Genomic DNA, 26,792 nt, shown 5'->3' with positions numbered 1-26,792 from the left:
GGCGGACTCCGGTGTTTGAGTCCCTCTTCCGACCGGACTCCCAGTGATGTTCAGCGGGGAACTCGCGGACCGCAGGTACGGGCGAGCGGCACCTTTCACCCCGCCGGTCGGCTTTGTGCGGATCCCCCGACGCGGCTGACGAGCTCGCTAGCGTCAGCCCGCTCCGGCCGCCGTCTACCGTACACATTAGCAGGGTTAGCCCGCTTAGCGTCCAGGCCGCGGGATCCGGTTCGCTGCGTGGGACCGGCCCCGGCACCGTCAACGGCGTTCGGTTTGGGTCCGTGCGGTTCCGCCGCGCAGTCACGGCGGGGGTCGACCGGCTCGACCCCCGGTCCCTCCCCGGTGAAGCGGGCGTCACCTGCCACAGCGTCACCGGCGGCGGGACCCGGACTGGGGTCGTCGAGAAGCGGCTGTAAACGCGTAGTTGGACGTGGTGCATCCGTCCGGACGCAGCGACACGTTACACGTAGGAGTACACGACGTAGGAGTACACGACGTAGGAGTACACGACGTAGGAGTACACGACGTAGGAGTACAACAGGGGTACACGCGGGCAGCAGAGCGTGTCCGGGGGAAAAACCCTGCAACAGGAGGTGAAAACAATGCGTGTCAAGAGAAGCGGTGCCAGGGGCAGCGGTGCCAGGGGCCGGTCCCCGGAGAGCGGCTCCTGCCCGAGCCCCCCCCCCCCCCCCCCCCCCGTTACCGGCGGACGCTGCGGTTCGTGCTCGTGCTCGTGCCACACCAACAGGACGTGACGTACGGAGCCAAACAGCTGCGTTGACCTCTGTGTGAAACCCACCAGTCAGTCACCACCAGGACTGGTAGCATGTCCTCCCTCTCAGTACAGTAGTAGTAGTAGTAGTAGTAGTACAGTTAGTTGTGTAGTAGTAGTAGTAGTAGTAGTACAGTTAATAGTACAGTTAGTAGTAATAGTACAGTTAGTAGTAGTAGTAGTAGTACACTTAGTAGTATATTAGTAGTATTAGTACAGTTTGTAGTGTAGTTGTACAGCTAGTAGTACAGTTAGTAGTAGTAGTACAGTCAGTAGTACAGTTAGTAGTATAGTAGTAGTACAGTCAGTAGTGCAGTAGTAACACAAGCTGTGGTGTGATGTTTCAGCTCTTTTCATTTTGTTGTTAATCTCCTCTTCCTCCTCCTCTTCATCTCTTCCCCCCATTATCTCCTCATCCTCCTCATCCTCCTCTCTTCCTCATCCTCCTCATCCTCCTCTCTTCCTCATCCTCCTCTCTTCTTCTTCCTCCTCTAATCCTCCTCCTTTTGTTTTTGCTCAGAGTTATTATCTCCGTTCTCTTTGGTATTTCTTGGGCTGAAAGTGTCTGGAACACGGGAATCACCGAACCCACGGACATGTCTGAGGTGTCGTTGGAACCGGGGCCTTTTCAGACATGTTGCGGTGCAAGTTTTATCCACATCCATCCACATTTGTAGCAGGGGATTAGTGGAAGAACCCGTCGCAAATGTAGCGGATGTTGCAGAACGTCGGGCGTACCTTGATTGGTTTGCGGAGCGGGGACACTTGGTAACATCATCAACCGATGTAACGCGAGTCCAGGCTTCGTGTGTGGGCGCTCCTTCGCGTTTGGAGAGTTGGGCTTCGTCGCCCTGGTTGCGTCGCTCGTTCAGACGACGGGCCGGAGGAGCCGATGCGGCGCTCAATGTCAACTCGGAAAATTGTAACTCATGGTACGTTTCACAGAACCCGGAAAACTGTAATGCATACCTAACTGGACTGAAGTGTAAGTGTATTGCTGACTGCAGATATATTTAGTATTGGTGTAGGACCTGGTTGGTGATTTTTGCTCTGCGTGTCAGTAATTTGGGCTATGGTTCCGGACGGTATAAAACGATTTAGTGATTTCCTGCAGTAGGTATGTTTTTCCCACATACCGGTGTGTCCATCGCTATGGCGTCAACGCACCACACGCAGCGCTCCTTCCGTTCAAACCAAAAGGCCGCGAAACTCCGCAGCAAACGATAAAACGGGTAAAAGGTCCAGAGGCCGGACGGCGGGGGAAGCTGTGTCTTGTATGTCCCAGTGGGACGAGCCACACATGCCGGCGGCACTCTGAAGAAAACTCCACATCGTGTGGAAATGATGGGAGCGCGCTCAGCGGGTTGTGGCGCTTCTGCAGAGTGATTCATCTGGGTTAGAGGTCAGCTCTGACACGGTGTTCCTGATCGCCGTGCCTACCGCTCGGTGACTGTGGACCTCAAACGGCCATATTACCATTCACTACATTAATCACAGTCTATTGCAGTTGAATGTGATGAGAACAAATAAACTGGATTGTTAAATGATGAAAGTCAAAGTACACGGTGAGTTCTGGTGTTTCAATTGAAAGATAAGTTACTTCATGTGTACCTCATGGGGCAATTTAATATAAGACACAGTACATGATATAGACGTAAATATCTATATAAAATTACACTGTGTTTGACAAAAGCAGAATTATTTCAATTTAGTGGATATAACGACGAGCGGCAAGATCCCAAGATTCGATTTTGATACAAAGGCTCACGATTCGATTCAATATTAATTCAATCCGATATTGATGAAATGGATCACGATAGCATTCTAGATCGCTATATTGACATTTTATACATCATGAGAATTGCTGTCAACTGTTAGGTTTCACCATATGCCCTGCATTACAAAGAGGTTTCTGAAAAAATTCAGCCTGATACAGAAAATGAAAAAGTATTCATGAGCATTTTCAAATGGATTCAGAAATTGAAACAATACAATTGTGTTGAGTTTGTTTTTGGATGGAAGTGCCATTGTCTCACTGCAATTACTGTTCTGAGCTTCTGCGTATTGAGTTAATCCTCTGCCCTGTGTGTGGTGGTCTAGCTAGCCCCCAGGCAGGGGAGCCCCCATGCCATGGCCTCCGGTCGCAGCTCCTGCACAATGCCTCATCCCAGGGGAAGAGGCCGAGATGGGATGTACTGCAAGGAGAGGGAGCCCTCCTCCTCCTCTCCTCACTACCGCTCCGCCCGATCCCTGCCCGACGTCTGCCCCAAAGAGCCCACCGGTAAGCAGCCCTGCAGGGGGAGCCGCCTGAGAAGGTCTGCAAAAGGGAGTCCTAGAAGGTGCAATAATGCCTCCTGCAAGGTGTCCAAGAAGGTCTAAGAATATCCCCTAGAAGGTTCCCTAGAATGTCTCCATGTAGGTCTCCTAGATGGTTCCCTAGAATGTCTCCATGTAGGTCTCCTAGATGGTTCCCTAGAATGTCTCCATGTAGGTCTCCTAGATGGTTCCCTAGAATGTCTCCATGTAGGTCTCCTAGATGGTTCCCTAGAATGTCTCCATGTAGGTCTCCTAGAAGGTTCCCTAGAATGTCTCCTAGAAAGTCCCGTTGAGGAATCTCCTTGTAGGTCTCCTTGAAGGATACCCTGGAATGAGGTGTCTTACAGTATTTAGCCGTGAAGTTCATTTTTTGCATTTAGTCCATTGGTTCTGTGGAATTCAATACCAAACTTTGAGATTCACTAAGTATCAGCATATTTTCTGCACCAGTGAGTTAAAAAATAAACTAAAGCTTTCTACAGTTAAGCGTGAATGTGTCAATGGCCGACTGCCGTGCACCGGGACAATCGTGTCACTGGACTATGTACGGGTAAAGGTTGGAGCTATTCTCTTAATGCTGAATCATTTGAAAAGATTCTAATGGTTATTGCTGGATTGACAGAAATCTGAGCCAAAACTTGGGTTCAGGATTAAAAGAAACACCTGAAAGAAAGAACCTTTTTTTTAAAGTCATCCAGCAGGATTTGGCCTTTAACTCTCTATCTGGAGTATTAAAGTCAGGGTAAACCTGTCCCCCGCAGGGGAGTCGCGGGGCCTGTGCGGCGGCCCGTCGCTCGTGGCCGAACACGAGCGCTGGACGGTGTTCAGCTCCAAGGTCAACCTGCCGGCCGCGCTCAACGACCCGCGTCTCGCCAAGCGCGAGTCCGACTTCTTCACCAAGTCCTGGGGGCTGGACTTCGCCGAGACCGAGGTCATGCCCTCGTTCTACCTCCCCAACATCACCAGGGAGCACTTTGCACCCTACCTGCAGGAGATGGCTCAGGTGAAGCTCCCTCCACTTTTTAACACAGTTTAACGATGATCAAACCGTTCCGCTTGAGCCAAGATGTTGATGTTCAAACAAGACTGAACTGTTATTTAAGGCGGCAATAGACAACTTTTGCGTGGCTGTTGCTAAGACAACCGGATGGCTTCAGGTTTCCCCTCAGATGGCTCGGTGGAAACCATCAACCCACTTTGGGGATAAGAGAAGGAGGAAGCGTGTTGACTGAAGAGCTCCACCCAACTTGTCTCCCGTTTAGTAGAATTGTATTTATTTTGGTGGAACACTCATAGACATAGATTCAAGATTCAAGATTTTTATTTGTCACATACATATACATACTTTCATACATATATTCAGTGAAATGTAATAAACACAGAAAGATGAATATGTAGAAACCGTCGCCGCCATGTTGGAAGGGGCGGGGCTGTAGACAAACAGGAGTAAACAGGAAGCTGCGCTCGGTCCGGGTAAAAGTAACGTTCGTCAACACCTTTCAAGGAGTGGTTTTTATATTCCAGGGTTTATGATCGACCTGGAGTAGACTGCTCCACTGTCTCCACTTGTGGCTGCACACAGGTTGACGCACTTCCTGTGTCGCACGCCCGTAAATGGATCATTTTCCAGGGAGCTGGTTCTGGGTAGCAGTGCGAAAGCACCGTGATATGGAAGTTTATAGGAAACCAATCTCAACACAGATGGTGTCATTATTCTATAAACATTACACTGTGCCGTCAACATTAACTTCATCATGAGAAGTCAAAGTAAAACAGTTGTCTATCGCTCCTTTAATATACAGACAGCACTTTCTTGATATTGAGGTATGGATTATAACTGTACAGGATCATCGGAGCACAGGATCAAAGACGTCATGATTTCTAAAATTCTGCAATCGTGAAAAATCATCTCCTGAAATATTCTGCGGCCATTCCAAAATCATGCTTTTCGGTGGAACTTAGTGATTTCATGATCCTGTGTCATCTTTGGTTCTCCATGGAAAATGTAATGATTGTGAAGTGGTGGGTTTCTGTTCAGTGTATGCATAGTATTGATTATATTATGTTGAGAGAGGGGATATTCATTTGATATAAATTGTAATGATTATTGTTTATGTGGCCTTATTTGTTTGAACTGCATGATGCATTAATTATTGGTAACTACAAGAAAGTGATTACTGGTCAGTATTAATATAACATGGAGATGATAAAGTCATTACATTTGATCTTGGAGTGCATGTGAATTGGGTGGATTGTCGCATTTACTCAGTTCACAGAAAAATAGCAGCATCCACTGCAAGCATTGTGCTCCGTTTCTCACTCGTCATTATTTATAGACTGTACGTGTACATTTAAATGTATATTTCTCCTATGTGTGTAAACGTATGTTTATAGCGGGAGAGAATCCACGAGCGCTGCAAGACAATCTGTCCCAACAAAGATGACGTGGACGCCGTCTCCAGTATCACCACCAACCACGGTATGAATTATTAAAAAGCTTTGAGACGCCCCTGAGCCCTTCCTCTGCTCCCGTACTCCCTAAGGCCTGGTGAACACACACCCCAGCATGACATAACTATCATTATTATTATTATTATTATTGTTATTATTATTAATAAAGCTTTTTCAGCTGAGATGTTTTGCTTGCCTGACAGCCAAATTTACTTGTCTGAAATGGAAAATCTAGGCCTATTAAAAAAATCGAATAAAATCAACAGGGATTTAGACAATTATAAGAATTTATTAACATACAAAACATATGATTAACAAGTAACAATTGCAGTAAACATGGCACACACACACACACACACACACACACACACACATATATATATATATATATATATATATATATATATATATATATATATATATATCTCGTGGCCTCATCACCCAAGGGTGATCCGATTGCCGGGGGACGTACGTCACAACACACCAGTGAAATGCCAGCATGGAGGACGTGCAATGAAATATTTATTTATTTTCATTAAATAATTTTTTCCCTGTTTAGCATTTTTCTTTTCATTGCTTTTGACCTGTCTATGACTTTAACTGGAATTTAATTTTGATTGAAGATGTTAAATAATCATCTTGAGCCTGGCTCGGCGCCTCACGGAGCTTGAAATAATCTAACCTTTAAGCTTTCTGCAAGCAATACGGTTAAAGTTACGTCAATAAAACTTTTTAAAAGAATGTGAACATTTAAAATATTTTAACATATAAACAAATATTTAGTAAGAATGTCTCCGGGAAACAGGAAACACTTCATTTCCTGCATTCTGGTGAATTTTTAAGTACCAATTTGTGCCTTTTCTGCATCAGTTGATGGTGGAAATATCATTATTTACATGGATGAAAACACAAAACTGTGCTTATTGTGAGGGGGGGGGGGGGCATATGCACATGTTCTAAATATTGAGGGGGATGTATCACCTCCACCCCCCCTGAATCCTATCACACTTAACGCAAGTAAACAATAACTATTTACAGGTATAGTTCCAGTGAACAAAGCTAAATGAGAATTGTGACTGAAGCATTCCAATGCGCTGCGCTCCATTAGAAGACAATGGAGCAGGAAAAGTATCCGGAACGAAACGTTTCATTTAAAACAAGAGGATAGGATTTTTTTTTCATGAAATGCCTCGCTTTCATTTTTATTGTTTCATTTGTTTTAGAGGATGTTAATTGAGTCCGGTCACATTGAATAAATAATGTTATTTTTTTTGCAGCGGAATAAATATCAACAAAATATTCCAGACAATTTCATAGTTAAAAGAAATGCTTGGGAGCCGCGTCAGTCTCCCCTCGCTGTAAGAGTGCTCATTCTCCTCCGCCCACTGCATCCGTGCCCGCTCTGTACATCCTTCTCTTATCAAGTGGACATGGTCAAATATATCATTTTATTGAATTGGAGCACACGTTTTATTAAAATGATGCAAAACGCTCCGCTTCGGCGATACAGTACGCAGTTTATTTTCAGATAGCGTTACAGAGATCAAATTTATTTTTCACTTGCCCGATCAGATAACTATATGAGGCATACCACTTGCCTGAACACAGCGTTTATTTGCCCCGGGCAGGTGTTAATGTCGAGAATTGAAAGGATGATAAAAATCGATTTTATTATTCTCCTCGCCATCCTCACCGTGAGTGTGTGCAGGGTTTGACTCTGACGGGGCTTTCACACTCAGTGCGGGCTGCGCCGCACTCCGAGCTCCAGGAGCAGCTCCATTGGTGTGTGTGTGTGTTGGGTGTTCCGCCGAGGCGCGCGAAAGATGCGTGTTTACAAAAGGTGTGTGCGCTTGCCCGCACAATCAAAAGTGAAGAAAGCACTCCAGGTTTGGAGTGCTTGGAAAATTGTAATTTGGGTTCCTATTGTTTTTGTTTGGATGCAAAATGTTGGCTGAAGTGTCTGTCGCTCAGAAACCGTCAAACCCACGGCCGTGAATGATACATGGTTGCATTCGGGGCGGTCCAGACGAGCTGCTGTCCAAGTTTCATCCACATGGAGTCGAATTTGTGGAAGGAGTTTTCACCCCCGTGAAGGTCACGGGGACACCTTGCAGACTGCTGATCGGTCACAGAGAAGCGTCAGGGCCTCACTGCGTCACCATTCCGTGACACAGACATCCGGAACCAACTGGCAGGAAGCTCCTCGGCTGCGGAGAGACAGTACCTGGACGCTCTACTTGTCGTTCTCGGGGTATATATATATATATATATATATATATATATATATATATATATATATATATATATATATATATATATATATATATATATATATAAAAGGGAATTTAAGACACAGACTCCTGAAATACAAGCAGTTTATCAACTGTCCGATCAGAGAGGAGAACAAAAAAAACAAAACAGAGGAGAACACGCTGGATCACCGCTGTCGTCAACAACACGACACGGATGCTGTTACGTCATATAACACCGTCTGAGAGGACAGCTGTATGCCGACATGCACCAGGGTAAGTTATAAAAGAAACAAACTCCGCCTTCAGAGTTTATAGAAACTCCAGAGATATACATGTGGCAGCCTCGCCGATCACACGTGTTCAGGCACCTTGCGCACAGAGACACGGAAGACACAGATGTTTATTGTGGAGGGGGGGCTTGATAGAACAAGCCCTGGAGCAGATGTACGCAGGTCATGAGAGGGCTCCTCTCTCCTGAGTGAGTGTGGGGATGCGGGTTTTACCTGTTGCTCGTGAGACCAACCAATTAGCAACAGGTACCCAGGTCAGGTGGGGCTGCTCAAACCACACCATCCCCCCGACACAATATATTTCTACAGATACCTGTCTATATTTACGCGTATATCCAAGCACACATTGTAGAAGTCCTTTGATTTTTAACCCAATTTCAAATGAATGGTAGTCTACTGTATTATTAACACTGTGTAACACTGTGTTGTGAAATAATTGTGTTATTTTTGTGTTTTCGGCTTCTAGATGCCACAGAGAAGCCCAAGCACTAAGACGGCAGAGAACGTCTCCCAGTCACACGCAGGGCTTCTTTTGTTTCATTCAATCTGGAAAATAAATACATTTACGATTAAAAAACAAACAAACAAACAGACTGTTCTCATTGCTTTTGTCTGGAGAAATGGGGGAAGGGGAACATGTGGCGATCACTGTGACTGCTTGGAGAGTGGAGGTCCAGGATCATGTTCCAACGGGATCCGGCACAAATGAAGCCCTGGTTATAGATCATCTTGAGTTGAAGTCAGTTATCACATTTATCTTAATCAATTCTTCAGTATTGCGAACAGGGCTTGTACATTGTGTCGTCGCACACCTTGACTGCCCTGGAGCCGCTGCATTGCTGCCTGCAGCTATATTTATTATGATTATTTATTTTTCACCTAATCCCAGACTCTCTTCCTCCCAGACAAATCCAGAGCTGAGCTGGAGCAGGTCCCCAAGGTAACCAACACGCTGCCATGTCCTCATTTGCTCCTTTGGCGCATACATTCTAGTTTCTGTTTGATTGTTTTTTTAAGATGCTTTTTGCATGTTTATCTGGTTCAAACTTAGTCCAGAAACCAGGTGAAGCCTGGAATGCTGGAGGCTATTTGTGGAACTTTTATACAAGATCATTGATAAAGGGACTTTTTTTTAAACGAAGAAACTACTAGCTATTTGAACAACTGGTACACTCCAACTAATTCACCGGTGAGAAGATGTAACAGACGTTTTTTATTGGAGGAAAGAAAAGTCACATTTAGTTTTCAGCTTCAGCAATGACTTTCTTCTCACTTTATTGCTAACCTTCAAAAGTACAACATTTAAAGTGCCAGTCTGGGTAGATGCACAGGTTGAATGGCTCTGCTGTCTGCATTGTCAAGCGTTGTCCCATCTGCTTGTGTTTTGTGTGAGAGATTCTTTGATATATTAATAAAGTTGTATCTTATCTTAGATCTTCATGAAGCCCGACTTTGCTCTGGAGGATCCGCCCACCTTCAGTGCGGTGCTGCCCTGGTCGCACTTCCACAGTGCTGGGGGGAAGAGCAGCCGAGACATGGCCTCATCACGGCTCCTGCAAGAGAAGGTCAGCTAGCACCTGACCACATTTTCGCAAAAAGCTGGGCAATTTGGGGAAATGTGCTTTTTGTCCATCTTTCCTACTCAGATTCAGACAAAAAGGTTGATACCAATTTCATCCTGTGTGTCCAGTACAGAGATAGTGGCGGACTGAAAGCTAATCGTGTTAGCCATGAAATTAGGGAAAAAGACTTTCCTTTTATTTATCCTTTTTTTTTAAACCGGTGCTGTCAGCAGGCTGGGCATGCAACACGGGGTGTTTGATGCCATTGCATCTAAGGCAATTATAGAAAAACTGGACTAACCCCCCCCCCCCCCCCCCCCCCCCCCCCAGCTGAGCCACTACCTGGACGTGGTGGAGGTGAGCATCGCACGGCAGATCTCGCTGCGCTCGGAGGCCTTCTTCCACGCCATGTCGTCACAGCACGAGCTCCAGGACCAGCTGCGGGAGACGCAGGGCGCCGTTGCCGCGCTGCGCCGCCGCACGGCCACCATGGAGCGCGTGATGTGCCGCGGGCCGCTGGGTGCCCTGCGCGCCGCCATGACACGGGGAAACTGCGTGAAGCTGCACAGTAAGCTGAAGCTGATGGCGGCCGTGCAGCAGACGCAGCCCACCGTGCAGCTGCTGCTCTCCACCGCAGAGTTTGTGGGAGCACTGGAGCTGATCGCCACCACCAAGGAAGTGCTGCAGCAGGAGCTGCAGGGCGTGCTCAGCTTCAGGTACCGACTGGCTCCTAAATACTGGTCCTGGTGTTCCTCTGCAAATGCAAAGAAATCTGAGGCACATACATCTGCCGAGCTTTGCTCACCTTTAACAAAATGATAACAACATGACCCATTTTCTGTGCAAAGCTAGAACTGTATATTTGAAATTAGTAATATTTGTGCCCCCCCAGACACCTTGGCTCCCAGCTGTGTGAGCTGGAGAGGCTGATAGACAAGATGATGGTGGAGGACTTCAGCATGTACGTGAGGAGCGATCTGAGCCGCAGCTTGATGGAGGAGCCTCAGGTCCTGGAGAAGGTACGAGGATCAAACCGAGGAGCAGAACGGGAGGATAAGGCTGCAGCATGTGCACCAAAATATGCAATGGAAATATGAAACAAAACTTTACCATTTTCAAATGTCCCACTAGCTGGAATGTTTGAATGGATCCTGGTACGAATGTTGTCTTTTTACCTCAAGACGGTTCTGTGTTGAAGTGTCAATGTTCCCCGTGCAGGTACAGGCACCAAACACAGTCTCACAGAAGGTAAAGAGCTGAGGTTCTTTACACACGAATGAAACTAAATCAGTTGTTTTACTGTGGGAATGTCGGACGGGAATCAATTGGAATCAGTATGAATTACTGATGGCTTACTGGGCTTAGTCCTGACATATTAATTAATGATCAAAATGTTGTTTGTTTTGTGATCCCCGCTGGTTCTCCAAGTGGTGAAATCAAATACTCAAAATCATGGACAGGGGTTGGAAGTTCCAGTTGACAACAGACAGCAAAATAAGTTCCGGTCTGTTACCATTTCTAATCCCGAGGATCATTTGAAATGTCCATGTCATCGTCGCTGTCTGCTTAACAGCATGTTATATAATTTAATAAGCAGCCTTCTGGCCTGCGTTGTGTGTAATTCTGTGATTGTCTCTTTTACGTCCTTGTTTTGCAATATACCCTGTCCTCATTGTGTGTGTGTGTGTGTGTGTGTGTGTGTGTGTGTGTGTGTGTGTGTGTGTGTGTGTGTGTGTGTGTGTGTGTGTGTGTGTGTGTGTGTGTGTGTGTGTGTGTGTGTGTGTGTGTGTGTACGCGCGCGCGCAGGAGCGTCTGGAATCGCTGGTGTTTGGCCTCCTGAGGCAGAGGAAACTGGATTTCCTGGACATCTACAGTGAGGAGATGATTGCTGCTGCGAAGGCCGTGGTCACGCAGGTATAACTACTTCCTGTTCCGACAGCCTGTCTCTCTGCATGTTCCTCAGAGAGACCAGGGTGGCGCTGGAGGACTAGGTGACTGGCCTGAACGACTGTTTATTCAACAGAGGGGTTGTGTTGTTTCAGTGCGTTGTGGAAAGTGTGGCGCACATCGAGGAGATCAACGCGGAGATGGTCACCAAGTAAGCAGCACTGCTGTAGTCCCTCTGAAATTTGGATGGAAAAATATGACAGAGGTGAGAAAAGCATGATCTCAAGTGAAACACAAGCTGATGCTGAGCGTGTTCTGCCGCAGGCTCGCCGACCAGATGCGTCTGATGACCTTTCCTCAGTGGTTTGAGCTGCTGAGGAGCGTGTTGGACAGCTTCCTGCTCCTCTTGCAGAGGATCAAGGTGAAACTGAACCTTTACCAAGGACATTAACCTTTCCTGTGATCTATTAACTGATCCTGATTCGAGATGGAGACATGTTTGAAATTCCAAGATTCCAATATCCTTATAACATTTTAATTTATCGTTTAAAGGTCCCATGAAATGAAAAATGTATTTTCAGTCTTGTTGGCCCTTCCAGCTTTGCACAACTTACGTCTGCTAAACACATGGATGGATACTTGATCCATCCCTGTAGGGAAGGTGTGGCTCAGCAGGACAAGGAGCTTTAACTGTGTCCCTGGGGTCCATGTTTGGAACCCTCCTGTTCCGTGTTTCTCCCAGACCACGCTGAGCGTGATCCGGAACGTGGTTTTGGAAGTTCTGGACTCCAGCCAGAAGAGCCGGCTCCTGCAGCAGCCAGCGGCGGGTTCGGGGCCCCAGGGCCCGGCAGGGCCTCCCGCCTCCCATCTGCTCCAGGGGGAGAGCGAGCTGGCCTACCTCACCCACGAGGGCCCGTTTATCAGTGACGCCCTGAATCAAGCGGGGCCCCAGGAGCGGAGCTCAGCCGGGGCCCCCCAGGAGCCCACCAGGCCCCAGCAGGGTCCAGCAGAGGGCAGTGACTCTGCATCAGGGACCACAGAGTCCTCGTCCAGCCGGGAGCAGGCAGCAGGTGGCGCCATGCACATGTGAGTCGCTGTCCACGTGCGCTGGGCTCAGGGTTCCTGCTTTTCAAGAGTCTGAAAAGTATGAAATTCCTGTGGCAGATACTTCTACAAGTTGTGAATATGTATTATATTTAGTTGAGCCATCACTGAAATGATTTCCTGTTCAGTTGACATGCATGAGTTATTCCAGAAAGCTTTGCGTGTTGCTGAGCTCAGTGCGTGTCCTGCAGGTCGGGGGAGGACATGATGCCGTCGGAGCTGGAGCTCGGCCGCGTGGCCAACAACGTGCAGGAGCTGCTGAGCAGCGCCGCTGACCTGAGCCACGACCGCTGCGTCAAAGTGCTGATGGCCCGGGCCAAGGTCAGACACACACACACACACACACACACACACACACACACAATGTTGAGACCCCACCACCACCGCTACACCCTGTTCTTCCATATTCCTCTCCTCTGGCAGGAATGCATCACAAAGATGCGATGCAGGTGAAAGAGCATGAAAGATCAGTGAAAATAGAACATTGGGTTTGGAAAAGTATTGTTGAGGAACTGGTGTTGAAGCCAAGACAAATATATATTTTGAAATAGAGTGAAATATTAAATTTCCTTGTTGTCCCTTTTTTTTTGTTTTGTTGTTCTGTCAGTTTCTTCTGCTGGTCATCTAAACTCCCCCTGGGATTAATAAAGTCTTATCAGTTTACTGTCTAACCCCTGTTCCCTGTTCCATGTTCTGTGTTGTATGTGTGTTCCGTGTTTCCAGGACGGCTCTCTGGAGCGTCTGAGTTCCTCGGAGTTTGTGTCTCTGTCTCAGGCGGTGGAAAGCTTCGCCCGGGAGACGGAGGAGCTGTGCTGCCGGCGCAGCGTCTCCCTGCGGGGGGCGCTGCAGAGCCAGGCCAACCGCTTTGTCCACCGCTTCCACGAGGAGCGCAAGACCAAGCTCAGGTGCGCACACACACACACACACACACACACACACACACACACACTCTTTGGGACAGGTGAACGAGTGGCAGCTTGGAGAATCATACTTCACCCTTTACTGTTTTGACAAACAGGGCCCAGCACTGACTTTTAGAGGTGGCTTCTACGTTGGCACCCGTGCATCAGCTTTTGGTTGCCAGTACTGACAAAAATGTTGCCAAATTTCATTTTATCGACAGATTTCTAAACAGACAGCTGGTTGAGAACGAGGCAACTGGACCGCAAAAGGTGGTTGATGATGGCCCCGATCGGTTAAAAATGATTCCACAGTCTAGTTGATTGCTGCAGGGAGCAGCAGAAAAACATAAATATCTCACATCAAGTTTATTTGTATAGCCCTTAATCACAGTAGAGTCTCAAAGGGCTTCACAAACCAACATTTCACATAGAAATCAACGGCACCCCCTCGTCCGAAACCCACCCGGACCAGGAAACACTCCCAGAAAACCCTTGAGGGAAAAACCTTGAGAAGGGGCCCCAGAAGGAGGAATTCCCTTCCAGGGCCACCAGGCTGCAATGGATGCAAACTGGGCAACATTAATAATAATATCATATGGCTATCATAATCATGGCTCGTTATATTTCCGTACTATGCGCTGTTAAAGCCAAACAGCATGCGAGCCAGGGAGGTGGGCCTCATCAGGTCTGATCCATGTTGGTCGGCGCAGTGTCCTCCACATCGGGAAAGGGTCAAGACCAGTCTCCCCCCGGCTCCATGACCACAGCAACAAGCTCCTTACGCTGGCAGCAAACTGACCCCCGCACCCAGAGCAAGGGGGACGGGAGGAGAGGGAGGTGGAACCCCGTGGGTTGATATCCAGACGTCAGGTGCGAGTGCTGAGGCGGGAAGTCAGGGTGAGAGCCAGGCTAAGGCAGCCAGCCAAGGCCGTGAAAATTAGTCTTGAGTCTTGATTTAAACATTTCTATGGAAGCAGCCGCTCTGATTGAGGGCGGAGGGCGTTCCAGATTGCTGGGGCCCAGAGCGAGGAGGCTTTTAATACCAGACATGGAAAGGCCGGCCACGCATTCTAATATTTGAAGCGGGGTGTTACGAGTGCGTGGGCGTTGGTCTCCGCATCACTACATGAATGTAGCTGAGTCCTGGAGGTTCCCTGTGAAGCCTTATAGCCCCGGTCCTCCCTTCTGCAGCCTCCTGCTGGACAACGAGCGCTGGAAGCAGGCCGAGGTCCCCTCCGAGTTCCAGAACCTGGTGGACTTCATCGCTGACGGCAGGATCACGCTGCCAGAGCGCAGGGCCGTAGGTACGTGGTCCATGCTTTGGAAAATAAAAGATGTTATGTAGTCCTAATTAAACCAAAAACATTTATTTTTTAAAGTTAATAATAGTCAGGCAACTTGGCTGACACGTTGTAGGAATATTGACGTGTGAAGCATTTGAAGTTACTTGAATCAGGTGTCTGCAGTATTTCCCTCAGAGCTACATTCTTACCTGCTTGATGTCGGTGGGGCTTTTAGTTTGATATTTTATTCTCTTGTCCTTTTTGTAAACAAACGCAATCTGTTGATTTTATTTTAGTCCCAACGGTTAAAAAAGTTGAAACGTGGGACAGGCTTCCACACGAGCCCTTCCAACTTGAAAATTGGTAATTGGTGTCGATACTGGACCCTGTGGAAAGCTGCCTACAGCTATATTTGTTCTTATTTTTGTTTCAAATTTTTTTCGTTTTAAATCTGGGCTATTTTGGAGATCTTTATCAACTTAACCCATTGGTCCTTAATTACTTTTCATGTACTTCTCACGTTTGAACAAAGAACTGACGTATGAACCGGAGGTTATCGGTGGTGGAAACCTTCACGTCCCGCCTCTTTAATCTGATTGGCTGAGCGACGGTAATGTGACGCGGGGGAGGAGAGCGGCGCTGCGTCATACCAAGGATTCCAAGCGCTGCGCTCAGAGCGACAATGTTCAGTGCAGGCCACGCAGCGCCTTCAGAGCAGCGGGGGGCGGGTGTTTGAATGGGCAGGTGCGTGCCACCGAAACCTGCGTTGCCATCGGGCCCGGTAGATACCGATGGTATGGGAACCGGTGTCATGGTGCTACCGGGTTCCTGTGTCCGACCCATTGGAATATCCGCCCTCACGTGATCATAAGACGGAGAGAGTTTTAAATAGAAGGTCAGTACGTGGTGCTCAATGTAGATGTTGTATCGGGGCCACAAATAACTCCATATTTGGGAAACGCTGCGTGTCCCACAGGAGCAGAGGAGCAGAGACCGGCCGAGTTCCTCCTGGTGGACGGGCAGAGATACGCCGTCGTCGGGTGAGTCCTGGTCCGTGTTCATTCCCAGAGGAAAAAGAGGAAGTTTGATGTCAAATCATTCCATTCCACAGTCATGTTTCTGTCCAAATTTAAAGGGGAATTTTGGACCAATGTTAGAAATGTTGCAGTAAATACAAAGTGAATGAAGTGAGTTTCCATCGGTCGAGGCCAATCAAGGGTTCTTCTGCAGGTGGAGATGTAATTACAGATGTTATTTTATTCCACTATAAAACAAAGAAAAAACACAAGCTGTTCATTGCAATAATTTGGATGACGATTCATCGTGACTCTAACTGCAGATAACTTTTCCAATCCCATAAAAAACACTGAAAACTTTATGAACATTTTATTGTAAAACAATTCAGTAATGTGCAGATGCTGCTCCTTGTGTGAAAGGTTGACTTTGGGCTTTGTTGTTGCAGCACGGTTCTGCTTCTGATCCGGATCTTCCTGGAGTACTGTCAGTGTGTCAACGACATCCCGTCCATCACCACCGACATGCTGGCTCGCCTCTCCGACCTCTTCAAGGTGACGCGGCCGCCCGCCTCCTCTTCCAGGTCGCACCCCCACATAGTGTTGCATCTTCTAACGCCTCCCCTCTCCGCAGCACTTCAACTCCAGGAGCTGCCAGCTGGTGCTGGGAGCCGGAGCCCTGCAGGTGGTGGGCCTGAAGACCATCACCACCAAGAACCTGGGTGAGCCCCGCCTCAGGTCCCTGTGGGCGTCGGTACGGCTCCGTTTGAGCCAGGAGCACTTTGTAAAGCCGGTCCTCGTTGGTCCTTGTTGCAGCAGACAAACACAGGCTTCTTTCAAGCTCTTACAGGGAAACTTTACTTGGTCTTTCTGACCCAGATTCCAATGTCATCCCTGGTCGTCTGGAAGCGGCTGCATGCTCACCGTGTTAGCTCAATGCATGGCTGCGGAAGGGATCGGCTAGCCTAGCCTCCCAAAAGGTGGCCTGTCCCTTTAATAAACTGGAGCCAGTCAGCTGTAAACTGGTCTTCACACGCTCACTGTGCTGTGCAGAACAATATGTTACGAAGGAAAAATTTTAATTTCATATGAAATAGAAAATGACTAGAAAATTGATAATAAAAAAAAAAAAATAGTCTTAAATCGATCCCTGAAGGCTGTGCCTGGTCCTCGGCCTCATGTTTGACAGCCCTGTAGTACAGGCAAAGGAATTCAATGTAAATAGGAGCTTGATGTCCACTGCAGACATTAAGTCTGAATATCAGAATTAATAAGGTATGTGTCTGTCTGTCTGTCTGTCTGTCTGTGCAGCGCTGGCGTCCCGCTGCCTCCAGCTGGTCGTGCACTTCCTCCCCGTCATCCGAGCTCACTTTGAGACCAAGCTGCAGCCCAAGCAGTACAGCGCGCTGCGACACTTCGACCACATCACCAAGGTGACGCCGCCGCGTTCCGGCGCCGGGTTCCAAGCTCTGCCGTGCGACTGGAATGAAGTGCTTTAACCCTTGGTTTCCCTGGTGCAGGACTACAACGACCACATCGCTGAGATCTCGGCTAAGCTGGTGGCCATCATGGACAGTCTGTTCGAGAAAGCTCTGTCCAAGGTACCAGCCAGGAAAGTCTCTTCTGTCTGTTATTACACCATCAACGACAGGGTTCCCACCCAATGAAATACCTGGAAAAGTTGTGAAACTCCAAATACATGGGAATTATCAGAATTGTTGAGTATACTGTCTTTGGCTACTGTTTAAACTTTGTTTTTAAAAACCCTAAACGTGTCTAACGTTACATGGAAAACCTTTCTTGCACTGCTCATTTCACATGGAATGCAGCGCTGCACAGGCTGTGTGGAGTAGGCGGCTAGTTGGAGTAGGGGGCTGGTTGGAGAAGGGGGCTGGTTGGAGAAGGGGGCTGGTTGGAGAAGGGGGCTGGTTGGAGAAGGGGGCTGGTTGGAGAAGGGGGCTGGTTGGAGAAGGGGGCTGGTTGGTGTAGGCGGCTGGTTGGAGTAGGCGACTGGTTGGAGGAGGCAGGTAGTTGGAGAAGGTGGCTGGTTGGGGTAGGCGGCTGGTTGGAGTAGGCGGCTAGTTGGAGGAGGCGACTAGTTGGAGTAGGCGGCTGGTTGGAGAAGGGGGCTAGTTGGAGAAGGGGGCTGGTTGGTGTAGGCGGCTGGTTGGAGTAGGCGACTGGTTGGAGGAGGAAGGTAGTTGGAGAAGGTGGCTGGTTGGGGTAGGCGGCTGGTTGGAGTAGGCGGCTGGTTGGAGAAGGGGGCTAGTTGGAGCAGGGGACTAGTTGGAGAAGGCGGCTAGGTGGAGAAGGGGGCTAGTTGGTGTAGGCGGCTGGTTGGAGAAGGAGGCTGGTTGGTGTAGGCGGCTAGTTGGAGAAGGAGGCTGGTTGGTGTAGGCGTGCTGGAGAAGGCGGCTGGTTGGAGAAGGAGGCTGGTTGGTGTAGGCGGCTGGTTGGCGTAGGCGGCTAGTTGGAGAAGGACGCTAGTTGGAGAAGGAGGCTGGTTGGTGTAGGCGGCTAGTTGGAGAAGGAGGCTGGTTGGTGTACGCGTGCTGGAGAAGGCGGCTGGTTGGAGAAGGAGGCTGGTTGGTGTAGGCGGCTGGTTGGCGTAGGCGGCTAGTTGGAGAAGGAGGCTAGTTGGAGAAGGAGGCTGGTTGGTGTAGGCAGCTAGTTGGGGAAGGCGGCTGGTTGGAGTAGGCGACTGGTTGGAGGAGGCAGGTAGTTGGAGAAGCAGGCTGTTTGGGGTAGGTGGCTGGTTGGAGTAGGCGGCTAGTTGGAGGAGGCGACTAGTTGGAGTAGGGGGCTGGTTGAAGGAGGGGGCTAGTTGCTGTAGGCGGCTGGTTGGAGTAGGCGACTAGTTGGAGGAGGCGACTAGTTGGAGGAGGCGGCTGGTTGGAGTAGGGGGCTGGTTGGAGTAGGCGGCTGGTTGGAGTAGGCGGCTGGTTGGAGGAGGCAGGTAGTTGGAGAAGGAGGCTGTTTGGGGTAGGTGGCTGGTTGGAGTAGGCGGCTAGTTGGAGGAGGCGACTAGTTGGAGTAGGGGGCTGGTTGGAGAAGGGGGCTGGTTGGAGAAGGGGGCTAGTTGGAGTAGGCGACTAGTTGGAGTAGGCGGCTGGTTGAAGGAGGGGGCTAGTTGCTGTAGGCGGCTGGTTGGAGTAGGCGGCTGGTTGGAGAAGGGGGCTAGTTGGAGAAGGGGGCTAGTTGGAGAAGGGGGCTAGTTGGAGTAGGCGACTAGTTGGAGGAGGAGGCTAGTTGGAGTAGGCGGCTGGTTGAAGGAGGGGGCTAGTTGCTGTAGGCGGCTGGTTGGAGTAGGCGGCTGGTTGGAGAAGGGGGCTAGTTGGAGAAGGCGGCTAGTTGGAGGAGGCGGCTAGTTGGAGTAGGGTGCTAGTTGGAGAAGGCGACTAGTTGGAGGAGGCGGCTAGTTGGAGTAGGGGGCTGGTTGGAGGAGGCGGGTAGTTGGTGTAGTTGTTGCTGCTCCCCCTGGTTGTAACTGTGGAGACAACACCAACAACCAGCAGCACTAACTCTCCATGACACTGAACTTGACCTATGAGACTGAAACATCGTATGTCACCATGGTGACGGCTCTGACTTCCTGCTTTAGAGGCTCTTTAACGTCAAGCCGCTGATGACGTTAGATAATAAATACTTTGAATGATGAGGTCATACATACCTGGAATGTTTCAGTACGAGGTGAAGGCTCCGATGCCGTCCGCCTGCTTTCGAAACGTCTGCAAGCAGATGAACAAGATGCACGAGGCCATCACCGACCTGCTGCCGGAGGAGCAGACCCAGGTTGTAAAGCAGTGAACCACATTGTCAAAGCCTATTTCCAATCCATATACAGTCTTTTCAAGCATTAAAGGGTATTTTTAAAGTGGTACACAGTGTTGTTTAAGTGTATTTCAGATTCATAAACAGTATTTTAAAGCATTAAATAGTACAATATCTTTTAAGTATTTGATCATATTTTTGCGGTGTTTTCCAGATGCTTTTCCTGAGGATAAACACCAGCATCAAGATGCACCTGAAGAGGCAGCTCGCCAGGCTGGGCGTGGTCAACGACGGGGGGCCACAGCATGGGTAACACACACACACACACACACACACACACACACACACACACACACACACACACACACACACACTCCCCTGGTCCTACACACACACACACACACACACACACACACACACACACACACACACAGTTTGACGTACTTGTCTCTTGAGTGTCATCGTTCATCCCATAAATATGAAATGAACACAGGGAACTTTGTGAACACTGAGCTCCAACATTTGGGGATAGACCACAGCAGGGGGCCAAACTCGGCCCCCAGGGGCCTCCTCCTACATAGAGATGATGAGTATGTTGTGATAAGACAATTAGGAATATAAATGAACAAGTTATCACTATGGGCCCCCGGTCCTACTAAGGGACCACCAGCCTTCTTCATCAGGACTTGGCCCTCATTCTGGCCCCCTGGTCATCCTTGTGGTCCTCCTAATGGGTCCCCTGGTCCTACTAACCTCACTTTCCTTATAGGGGTCTGGTCCCACAGCGGGCCTCTGGTCCTCCTAATGGGCCCCTGGTCCTCCTAATGGGCCCCTAGTCCTCCTAATGCTGTGTCTGTGCAGGCTGGTGGTGGTGGACGTGGCCTTCTACGTGGAGAACCTGCAGGGGCTCCGCACTCTGGAGAAACTGGACCTGAACATGACGGAGATCTGGGAGCAGAAGAGGTGATGGAGGAGGAGGGACTCCGCCCACTGCAAAGCCACGCCCCCGGAGGAGGGCTCAGACCCCCCACGGCTCCAGGGGCGTTTGGACGGACGTGTTCCGGGACTGAGATGATGTTTTAATTTTCCATGAAGGGACCAAACCTCCAGAGGATCCAGTTAATTTATTTTTTTTATTTCATTTGATCTTATCGTCGCCAGCAGCCAAACCTCACAGGGATCCAGTCACGGAGGCCGTTCCCACGTCCACCGCGTCGCCGTTCCCCACGTTTTTTTTTCTTTGTTTTCCCGCCTTGGCTCTGAGTGCGTCGCGGTGAGTGGTGGAGCTTGTCGCCATGGCAACGGCGTGGCGTCGTGCCACAACGTTGAATCTGGTGGAGAGAAGCCACATGGCGCTGATCCAGGGGAGCCTGATCCAGGGGAGCCTGATCCAGGGGAGCCTGATCCAGAGGAGCCTGATCCAGAGGAGCCTGATCCAGAGGAGCCTCGTCCCCTCTGGAGGGTGGATTATTTTAGGGAAAACAAAGAAAAAAAGGAAGCGAGGAACCTGAGCCAAACCACAGAACGAGCTCAAAGTCAACTCTACAGCCAAAGTAGCAGCAATCCAACACAAACACTGTCTGTCTGTCTGTCTGTCTGTCTGTGTACTTTGCAAAGTGCCTCCTTTGATACACCTCACAGCAACGCAGGGTTTTAGTGACGTGTGTGTGTGTGTGTGTGTGTGTGTGTGTGTGTGTGTGTGTGTGTGTGTGTGTGTGTGTGTGTGTGTGTGTGTGTGTGTGTGTGTGTGTGTGTGTGTGTGTGTGTGTGTGTGTGTGTGTGTGTGCGCGCGCGCGCGCCCGCGCCCTCAACTGTTGGATCGTTCAGATGTTTTGTGAATAAAGTTTGAAAGCCGCCGTCGTCGCCATCAGAGGTGTTTTTGTTTCTCAGACGTGAACATGGAAAACAGACGACGACGTTGAGTCATTAATCATTTGAGAATCGAGACAAAAGCCTCAAATAATGAGAAGAAAAGTAGATTTTGTGAAAATAAAGACGAAACATCGTCTTTCATCTCAAAATGTTTGTTTTTCTAAAATGGTTGAAGACTTGAATCTTTACAGGACTTTGTGCCAAATTGTGATTAAATGATCCTCTTGTTGGGAGTTGGTGGCATTCTGGGATGTTTTGTACATAAAGTACTTCTGCCTCTGTTTAAACCAGAGTTTCCCAAACTGGGGTCTGCGGCAAAATGACTTTTCAGAAAATGTTTTGTTTCAATATTGTTTTTAAAGTGATTTTCCTCTGCAGCCAGAGGAGGGAGCCAGGACTGGATTTTGTTATTCATTATAAGTTTATTCGGACTAATTGTCCCGACGTCAACAAAGAAATGATTACTTAGAAAGTGCAGCTTCAGCTCTTCGCCCAGATCCACCAGGTCCTCAAAAGACGTCACATCTGTCCAACGCACCTGCTTTCCTGAGGAGCCTTGTTTCAAAGTGATGAAACCCATGTTTATGAAGTCGGGGGCTGCAAACGACAGGCCCGGGGGCCACATCCGGCCCGCCAGACAGTTTAATGTGGCCGACACGTGGTGATGACATGGATCAATATTCTTTCAAATCACAATTATTAACTAATCCACTCGAGTGAACTTAATGTTTTCAAAATATAAAACAATTAATTTGATGAGGAGGGATGTTTTAAACTGGGTTACGAGGGGATTCACTGATGTACGGTAGAAAAACAACAAACAGGGCGGAGTTCAACGCGGCCCCTGGAAGAAGAACCTGACCAGTGGCCCCCAGGTCACTTGAGTTTGAGACCCCTGATGTAAATACTCTCAAAGCGAAGACGACAATCTACTCCAAGCTCATATTGTGTTGAAAGTACATTCTTCATATTATGAAGAGAAAACTCAGACTCCGGACGCAGGTGAGTCCATATCACACTTTTATTGATCTCACACAAAATGGCGTCCGCGTGCATCGGCGTGACTGCAGGGCTTCATCGGCGGTTGGGGACACGCCCGGAGCCGGGCGCGTTTGGCACGGACCGGTCCGCCGGGGCCCCGCGGCTTCGCCCGGGGGTCCCCGGGGCCTCAGTGGTCCAGGATCCTCAGGTTCCCAGACACGATCTTGTTCTCGAGCAGCGCTCCGGCCGGGATGTCGATCCGGTCGCCGTGGTTGGCGATGATGATGACGGTGCCCTGGAGCGACGGGAAAAACACGCAAGTCAAGCTGCTCTGATTTTAAAAGCAGATTAGATACTTCATCCATTCATCACTTCATCCATTCATCACTTCATTCATTCATCCCATCATCACTTCATCCATCCATTCATCACTTCATCCATTCATTCCTTCATTCATGGGGGGAAGAGAAAAGAGATGAAAACACCTGGTGAGGTTCACATCTACAAGCAGCAGGTAACAGGCTGTAGCACCAGGCTACTAATGATCCCAGATCATTAAGATCAGGCAAAAGCTGGAGGTGGGGTGGAGGAGGGCGGAGTTAGGGAGGGATTTGGAAACGCTAGGGGTAAGGGCGGGACTAAGGTGGAGCTGAGGGGAGGTTGGGTGGGGCTAGGTGGAGCGGGGAGTTGCTGGAGTGTGGCCGTGGGGGCTAGGGCGGGGTTGGGAGGGTGTAAGGCGGAGCTAGGGTGGAGCAGGGTAGGGCAAGGTGGAGCCTAGGGCTGCTAGAGTGTGGCCGTGGAGGTTAGGGCGGGGTTGGGAGGGTAAGGCGGGGCTAGGGTTGGAGCTGGGGTGGGGCTGAAAATGTGGTTTATTTTGTTCCAAAAGATGTATTTTGTGTTTATGGGTTGAAACCCCCGTGTGAGGAGTGGACCGCTCCGTTTCCCCTCGGTAGACAACATGCACGTATGTATCGCCCCCCCCGGGGATCCTAATGGTTTGGTCCAAGCCCATATATGGTGTGTGTGCCTCCCTCCCTCAGTGCATTGTGGGAAATGTCGCCCACTATTCTGTTTTTCAGTCTGTTTGTTGGTTTGCTCCCCCAGGGAAGGGGGCGACGCCCAGCTACAGCACCTTGAGGGAGACGTCCTTCCCGAAGGTGACGTCCCCGGACACGGTGAGGTGGTCCAGCTCCAGGAGGTCAGGGATGCTCTGGAGGCGGGTCAGGAAGTCCTGGACCTGCGGCGACAGGACCCACATGGCTTACATCCACGGGAGCCGGACTACATTACATTTACTTTTACATTATAATTCTTATTTATAATAATCTTCACATTTCTTTTGCACTTGGGTTTTCTTTCCCACTCAGTTTCTGAATATATTTGAAAATTGTCAAATTTGGACGATATGCTCATCTCGCGAGATACGAATGATTTGATTGGGTGGTCGTAATGTGAGGGGCGTGGCCCCCGCGCGGCACCTTGGTGAAGGAGCTGCCCAGCTTGACGTGCGGCGTGCTGGGGAACTCCCTGCGGCTGCTCATGGTCAGCGACCCGGCGTCCATGCTGTACAGGTTGGACATGACGAGCAGCAGGTCGGACGACGTCTTCACCGGCAGGAAGCGCGAGCGCGGCACGTTGACGCCCAGCGCGTTGTCGAAGCTCTTGATGGCCGCGCCCACCGCCGTCTCCAGCTGGATGACGTTCAGGCCTCCGTCCAGGGTCTGGGGGGTGGGTGGTGGGGGGGGGGGGGTGTGAAATAGAGAACATAAAGACAGAACCCAAAGCGAAAACCGAAACGAGCCCAAAATGTTCCCGTGGAGGTCACGACACCCAACCCCACCAGGGGGCGGTAGAGCACCAACCAGCTCTGGTTCGGAGAATGACGACCATAACCATCGCAAACATGTCGGTGTTGAGGAACCTGTCGCCTGGTGCTAAATGTCCAGGGGGAACAGTGGGACTCGTCACAATGAGCTCCATGACGAGCAGTCCACAAAAAGACCAAGCTTCTCCAGAATGAATCCTAAAAGCCGCAGACGACGGCTTCTCTGGTCGCCGACACAAAGCGTCGAAACAAAAGTGTTTCTGCCTGCGACGCCAACACATTCATTTCCATATTTTCCATGTTTCCCTCTTTGCAAGCACCGGCTCCGCCCGGGGGTCCGGGGGCCCGGCGGCGGAGCGCACTCACCTTGGGGTTGACGATGATCTCCAGGTCCAGGGCGTTCCTCTGGTGCAGCCGCTTGATGGCCGGCAGGCTGATCCACAGGTTGTTGGTGTTGAAGATCTTGAACTTGGAGACGGACTTGAACTCGTCCACGTGCGCTTTGGGCACCTGAGCGATCTCCAGGAGCCGCAGGTGGTCCTCGTACTGGATCAGGGTCCCTCCCTGGGGGGGCGGGGCAAGAGGGTTGTACTACTACCACCACACAATGACTACACACGTAGAGTAACTCTACACTACAGTGACACTCCACCACTCCGTGGAATACTCCATTCTGATTGGTCGATCGCAGCGGTCATTGCTCTGTTATTTATGAATAACGACGTCAGTTACTAGTGACCGTTGCGGGGGCAACCACTCGGCCTGGTTGCCCCCTTGTATCGCTCCACCCACATGCCCTAACGATAGCTAGCGACGCCACCTGGTGGCGCTACTTAGAAACTGCAAAAGACGACTGGAACCCAACGTCCCCTTCAGCGTCTCCTTCAGCGTCTCCTTCCACCAGTGGTGCAACCGACCACTTCAACATTCATACCAGTCAATGGGTTATCACCGAAAATAAGAATTATTAATAATAACGATCGTTGAATTAGGTCTGTGAACTGCAGGGCCGGCCCGACGCATAAGCGAACTAAGCACCTGATTAGGGCCCCTGATGCCACCAGAGGGTCCCCAAGAGCTGTGGGAGCATTCCAGCATTCCCCCAGACCCCTGGAATAAGCATACGTAGACCACTGGAATCCACCTCTGGCAGGTGCAGGACGGTACTAAGACACAAAGTAAAGCGCTGTGGCCAGCAGGGGGCGCGGCAGCAGCACCTTGACGTCGGCGCGGGTCTTGTCGGTGACCTCCATGATGAACTCGCAGCGGCGCTCCGGCGGCTGGCTCATCAGGTGGTTGAGGATGAACAGGTCCACGGTGGCGCCCAGGTTGTCGATGTTGGACACGAAGACGTACTCCTTGCCCTGGGCCAGCAGCGTGTCCAGCAGCCCCGAGTTGGAGAAGCTGGCGTAGATGTCTCCGTGGCCGGGCGGGTACCAGGCCTCCCCGTCGCCCACGCCCAGGTCCTGGGCGATGGGGAGCAGGGACTCCTTGTTGATCCTCGGGTACCTGGAGGGAACCAACACCGGACACGCCAACGTGAGGAATCCAGGACATGTCTCTCTCTGGTACCTACACCTATTACCTCCACCTGGTACCTACATCTGGTACCTACACCTGGTACCTACACCTGATACCTACACCTGGTACCTACATATAGTACCTACACCTGGTACCTACACCTGGTACCTACATCTAGAACCTACACCTGGTACCTACATCTGGTACCTACACCTAGTACCTACACCTAGTACCTCCACCTGGTACCAACACCTGGTACCTACACCGGATACCTACACCTGGTACCTACATTTGGTGGAACCGTGGGGGAGCCATGGACTAAGTGCTGACTGAAGCAGCAGTTACTGAAACGTGACCCAGAAGGTTCAAATATGTCAGATAAAATAAAATATTTTCGGTCACCGGACTCAGTTTTACAACCGTGGTGTGAAAGTGTCATTGTTCTCAAGAACTGTAGGGGGCGCCAAATCCAAGAAGCTACATAGTGCTGCTTCGATGTCCTTATACCACCTTTAACTCAAGTGTGGTATAGAACCTTCATTAGGTGTGTGTGTGTGTGTGTGTACACATTGTTGTCATATATGTAGTTGCTGCTTCATGTTAATGTTTGTTTTGACCATGTTATGATGGACTAGCGCTCCCTCTGGTGGTCGAACGTCAGAATACGTCCTAACAATTAGGAATCAGGAAAACACAGTGAAAAGGACGTTCAAGGCAGCCGACAAACTGAAGGTTCAGTTGTACTGAACGTGTGTGTGTGTGTGTGTGTGTGACCTGCTCTGGTTGAAGGTGTGTATCTTCACTCGGCGGTGGGAGTATTTCTGCAGGATCTTCTTTGTGTCTTCGTCCGTGTTGAAGGAGTTCATCAGCACCAGAGGAACGTCAGCGTTGAAGCTCTTATTCAGATGCTGTTCACAACACACACACACACACACACACACACACGGTGCATGGTGGGAACGTCACGGTTGTTAAGAACAGTGTGAATGC

The 26,792-nt window shown here is 49.7% G+C and overlaps 2 protein-coding genes across 4 annotated transcripts in view; one reads left to right on the top strand and one right to left on the bottom strand.

The window, feature by feature from the left end:
• On the top strand, window positions 1–21,554 carry vps54 (VPS54 subunit of GARP complex). 2 transcript variants are annotated; one of them, XM_079998484.1, is made up of 24 exons: window positions 1–75; window positions 2,873–3,053; window positions 3,850–4,091; window positions 5,483–5,567; window positions 8,987–9,021; window positions 9,515–9,646; window positions 9,974–10,359; window positions 10,536–10,662; window positions 10,862–10,891; window positions 11,450–11,557; window positions 11,686–11,741; window positions 11,855–11,951; window positions 12,273–12,616; window positions 12,826–12,955; window positions 13,358–13,539; window positions 14,728–14,840; window positions 15,796–15,859; window positions 16,282–16,387; window positions 16,467–16,554; window positions 17,144–17,265; window positions 17,353–17,433; window positions 19,517–19,624; window positions 19,818–19,912; window positions 20,465–21,554. In XM_079998484.1, the coding sequence occupies exons 2-24, from the start codon at window positions 2,903–2,905 to the stop codon at window positions 20,568–20,570; spliced, it is 2,988 nt and encodes a 995-aa protein (XP_079854610.1). In that variant the 5' UTR covers window positions 1–75; window positions 2,873–2,902; the 3' UTR covers window positions 20,571–21,554. The 2 variants fall into 2 exon arrangements, with proteins under 2 accessions (XP_079854610.1, XP_079854611.1); XM_079998485.1 differs by lacking the exon at window positions 10,862–10,891.
• A 924-nt stretch (window positions 21,555–22,478) lies between these two features.
• The window catches only part of ugp2a (UDP-glucose pyrophosphorylase 2a), an 18,098-nt gene continuing 13,784 nt past the window's right edge, over window positions 22,479–26,792 (bottom strand). For both annotated transcript variants that reach the window (XM_079998570.1, XM_079998569.1), the window contains exons 5-10: window positions 26,577–26,710; window positions 25,499–25,790; window positions 24,648–24,845; window positions 23,935–24,177; window positions 23,589–23,693; window positions 22,479–22,751 (exon numbers count right to left, since the gene is read on the bottom strand). In XM_079998570.1, coding sequence (XP_079854696.1) covers window positions 22,644–22,751; window positions 23,589–23,693; window positions 23,935–24,177; window positions 24,648–24,845; window positions 25,499–25,790; window positions 26,577–26,710 — 1,080 coding nt within the window. In that variant the 3' untranslated portion in view covers window positions 22,479–22,643. The remainder of the gene's footprint in view (window positions 22,752–23,588; window positions 23,694–23,934; window positions 24,178–24,647; window positions 24,846–25,498; window positions 25,791–26,576; window positions 26,711–26,792) is intronic.

The sequence above is a fragment of the Zeus faber genome (genome assembly GCF_960531495.2).
Source record: "Zeus faber genome assembly, chromosome: 4".
NCBI classification, from domain to species: Eukaryota; Metazoa; Chordata; class Actinopteri; order Zeiformes; family Zeidae; genus Zeus; species Zeus faber.
Note: the sequence above shows the minus strand (reverse complement) of the source record. Positions and strands in the feature narration are given on the sequence as shown.

Excerpts from the sequence above, each read along its gene's own strand:
- vps54 (XM_079998484.1), top strand. The coding sequence starts at position 2,903 with ATGGCCTCCGGTCGCAGCTCCTGCACAATGCCTCATCCCAGGGGAAGA. Across the intron at positions 3,054-3,849 it reads CTGCCCCAAAGAGCCCACCG|GGGAGTCGCGGGGCCTGTGC; the intron begins GTAAGCAGCCCT and ends TGTCCCCCGCAG. Across the intron at positions 16,555-17,143 it reads CATCACCACCAAGAACCTGG|CGCTGGCGTCCCGCTGCCTC; the intron begins GTGAGCCCCGCC and ends CTGTCTGTGCAG.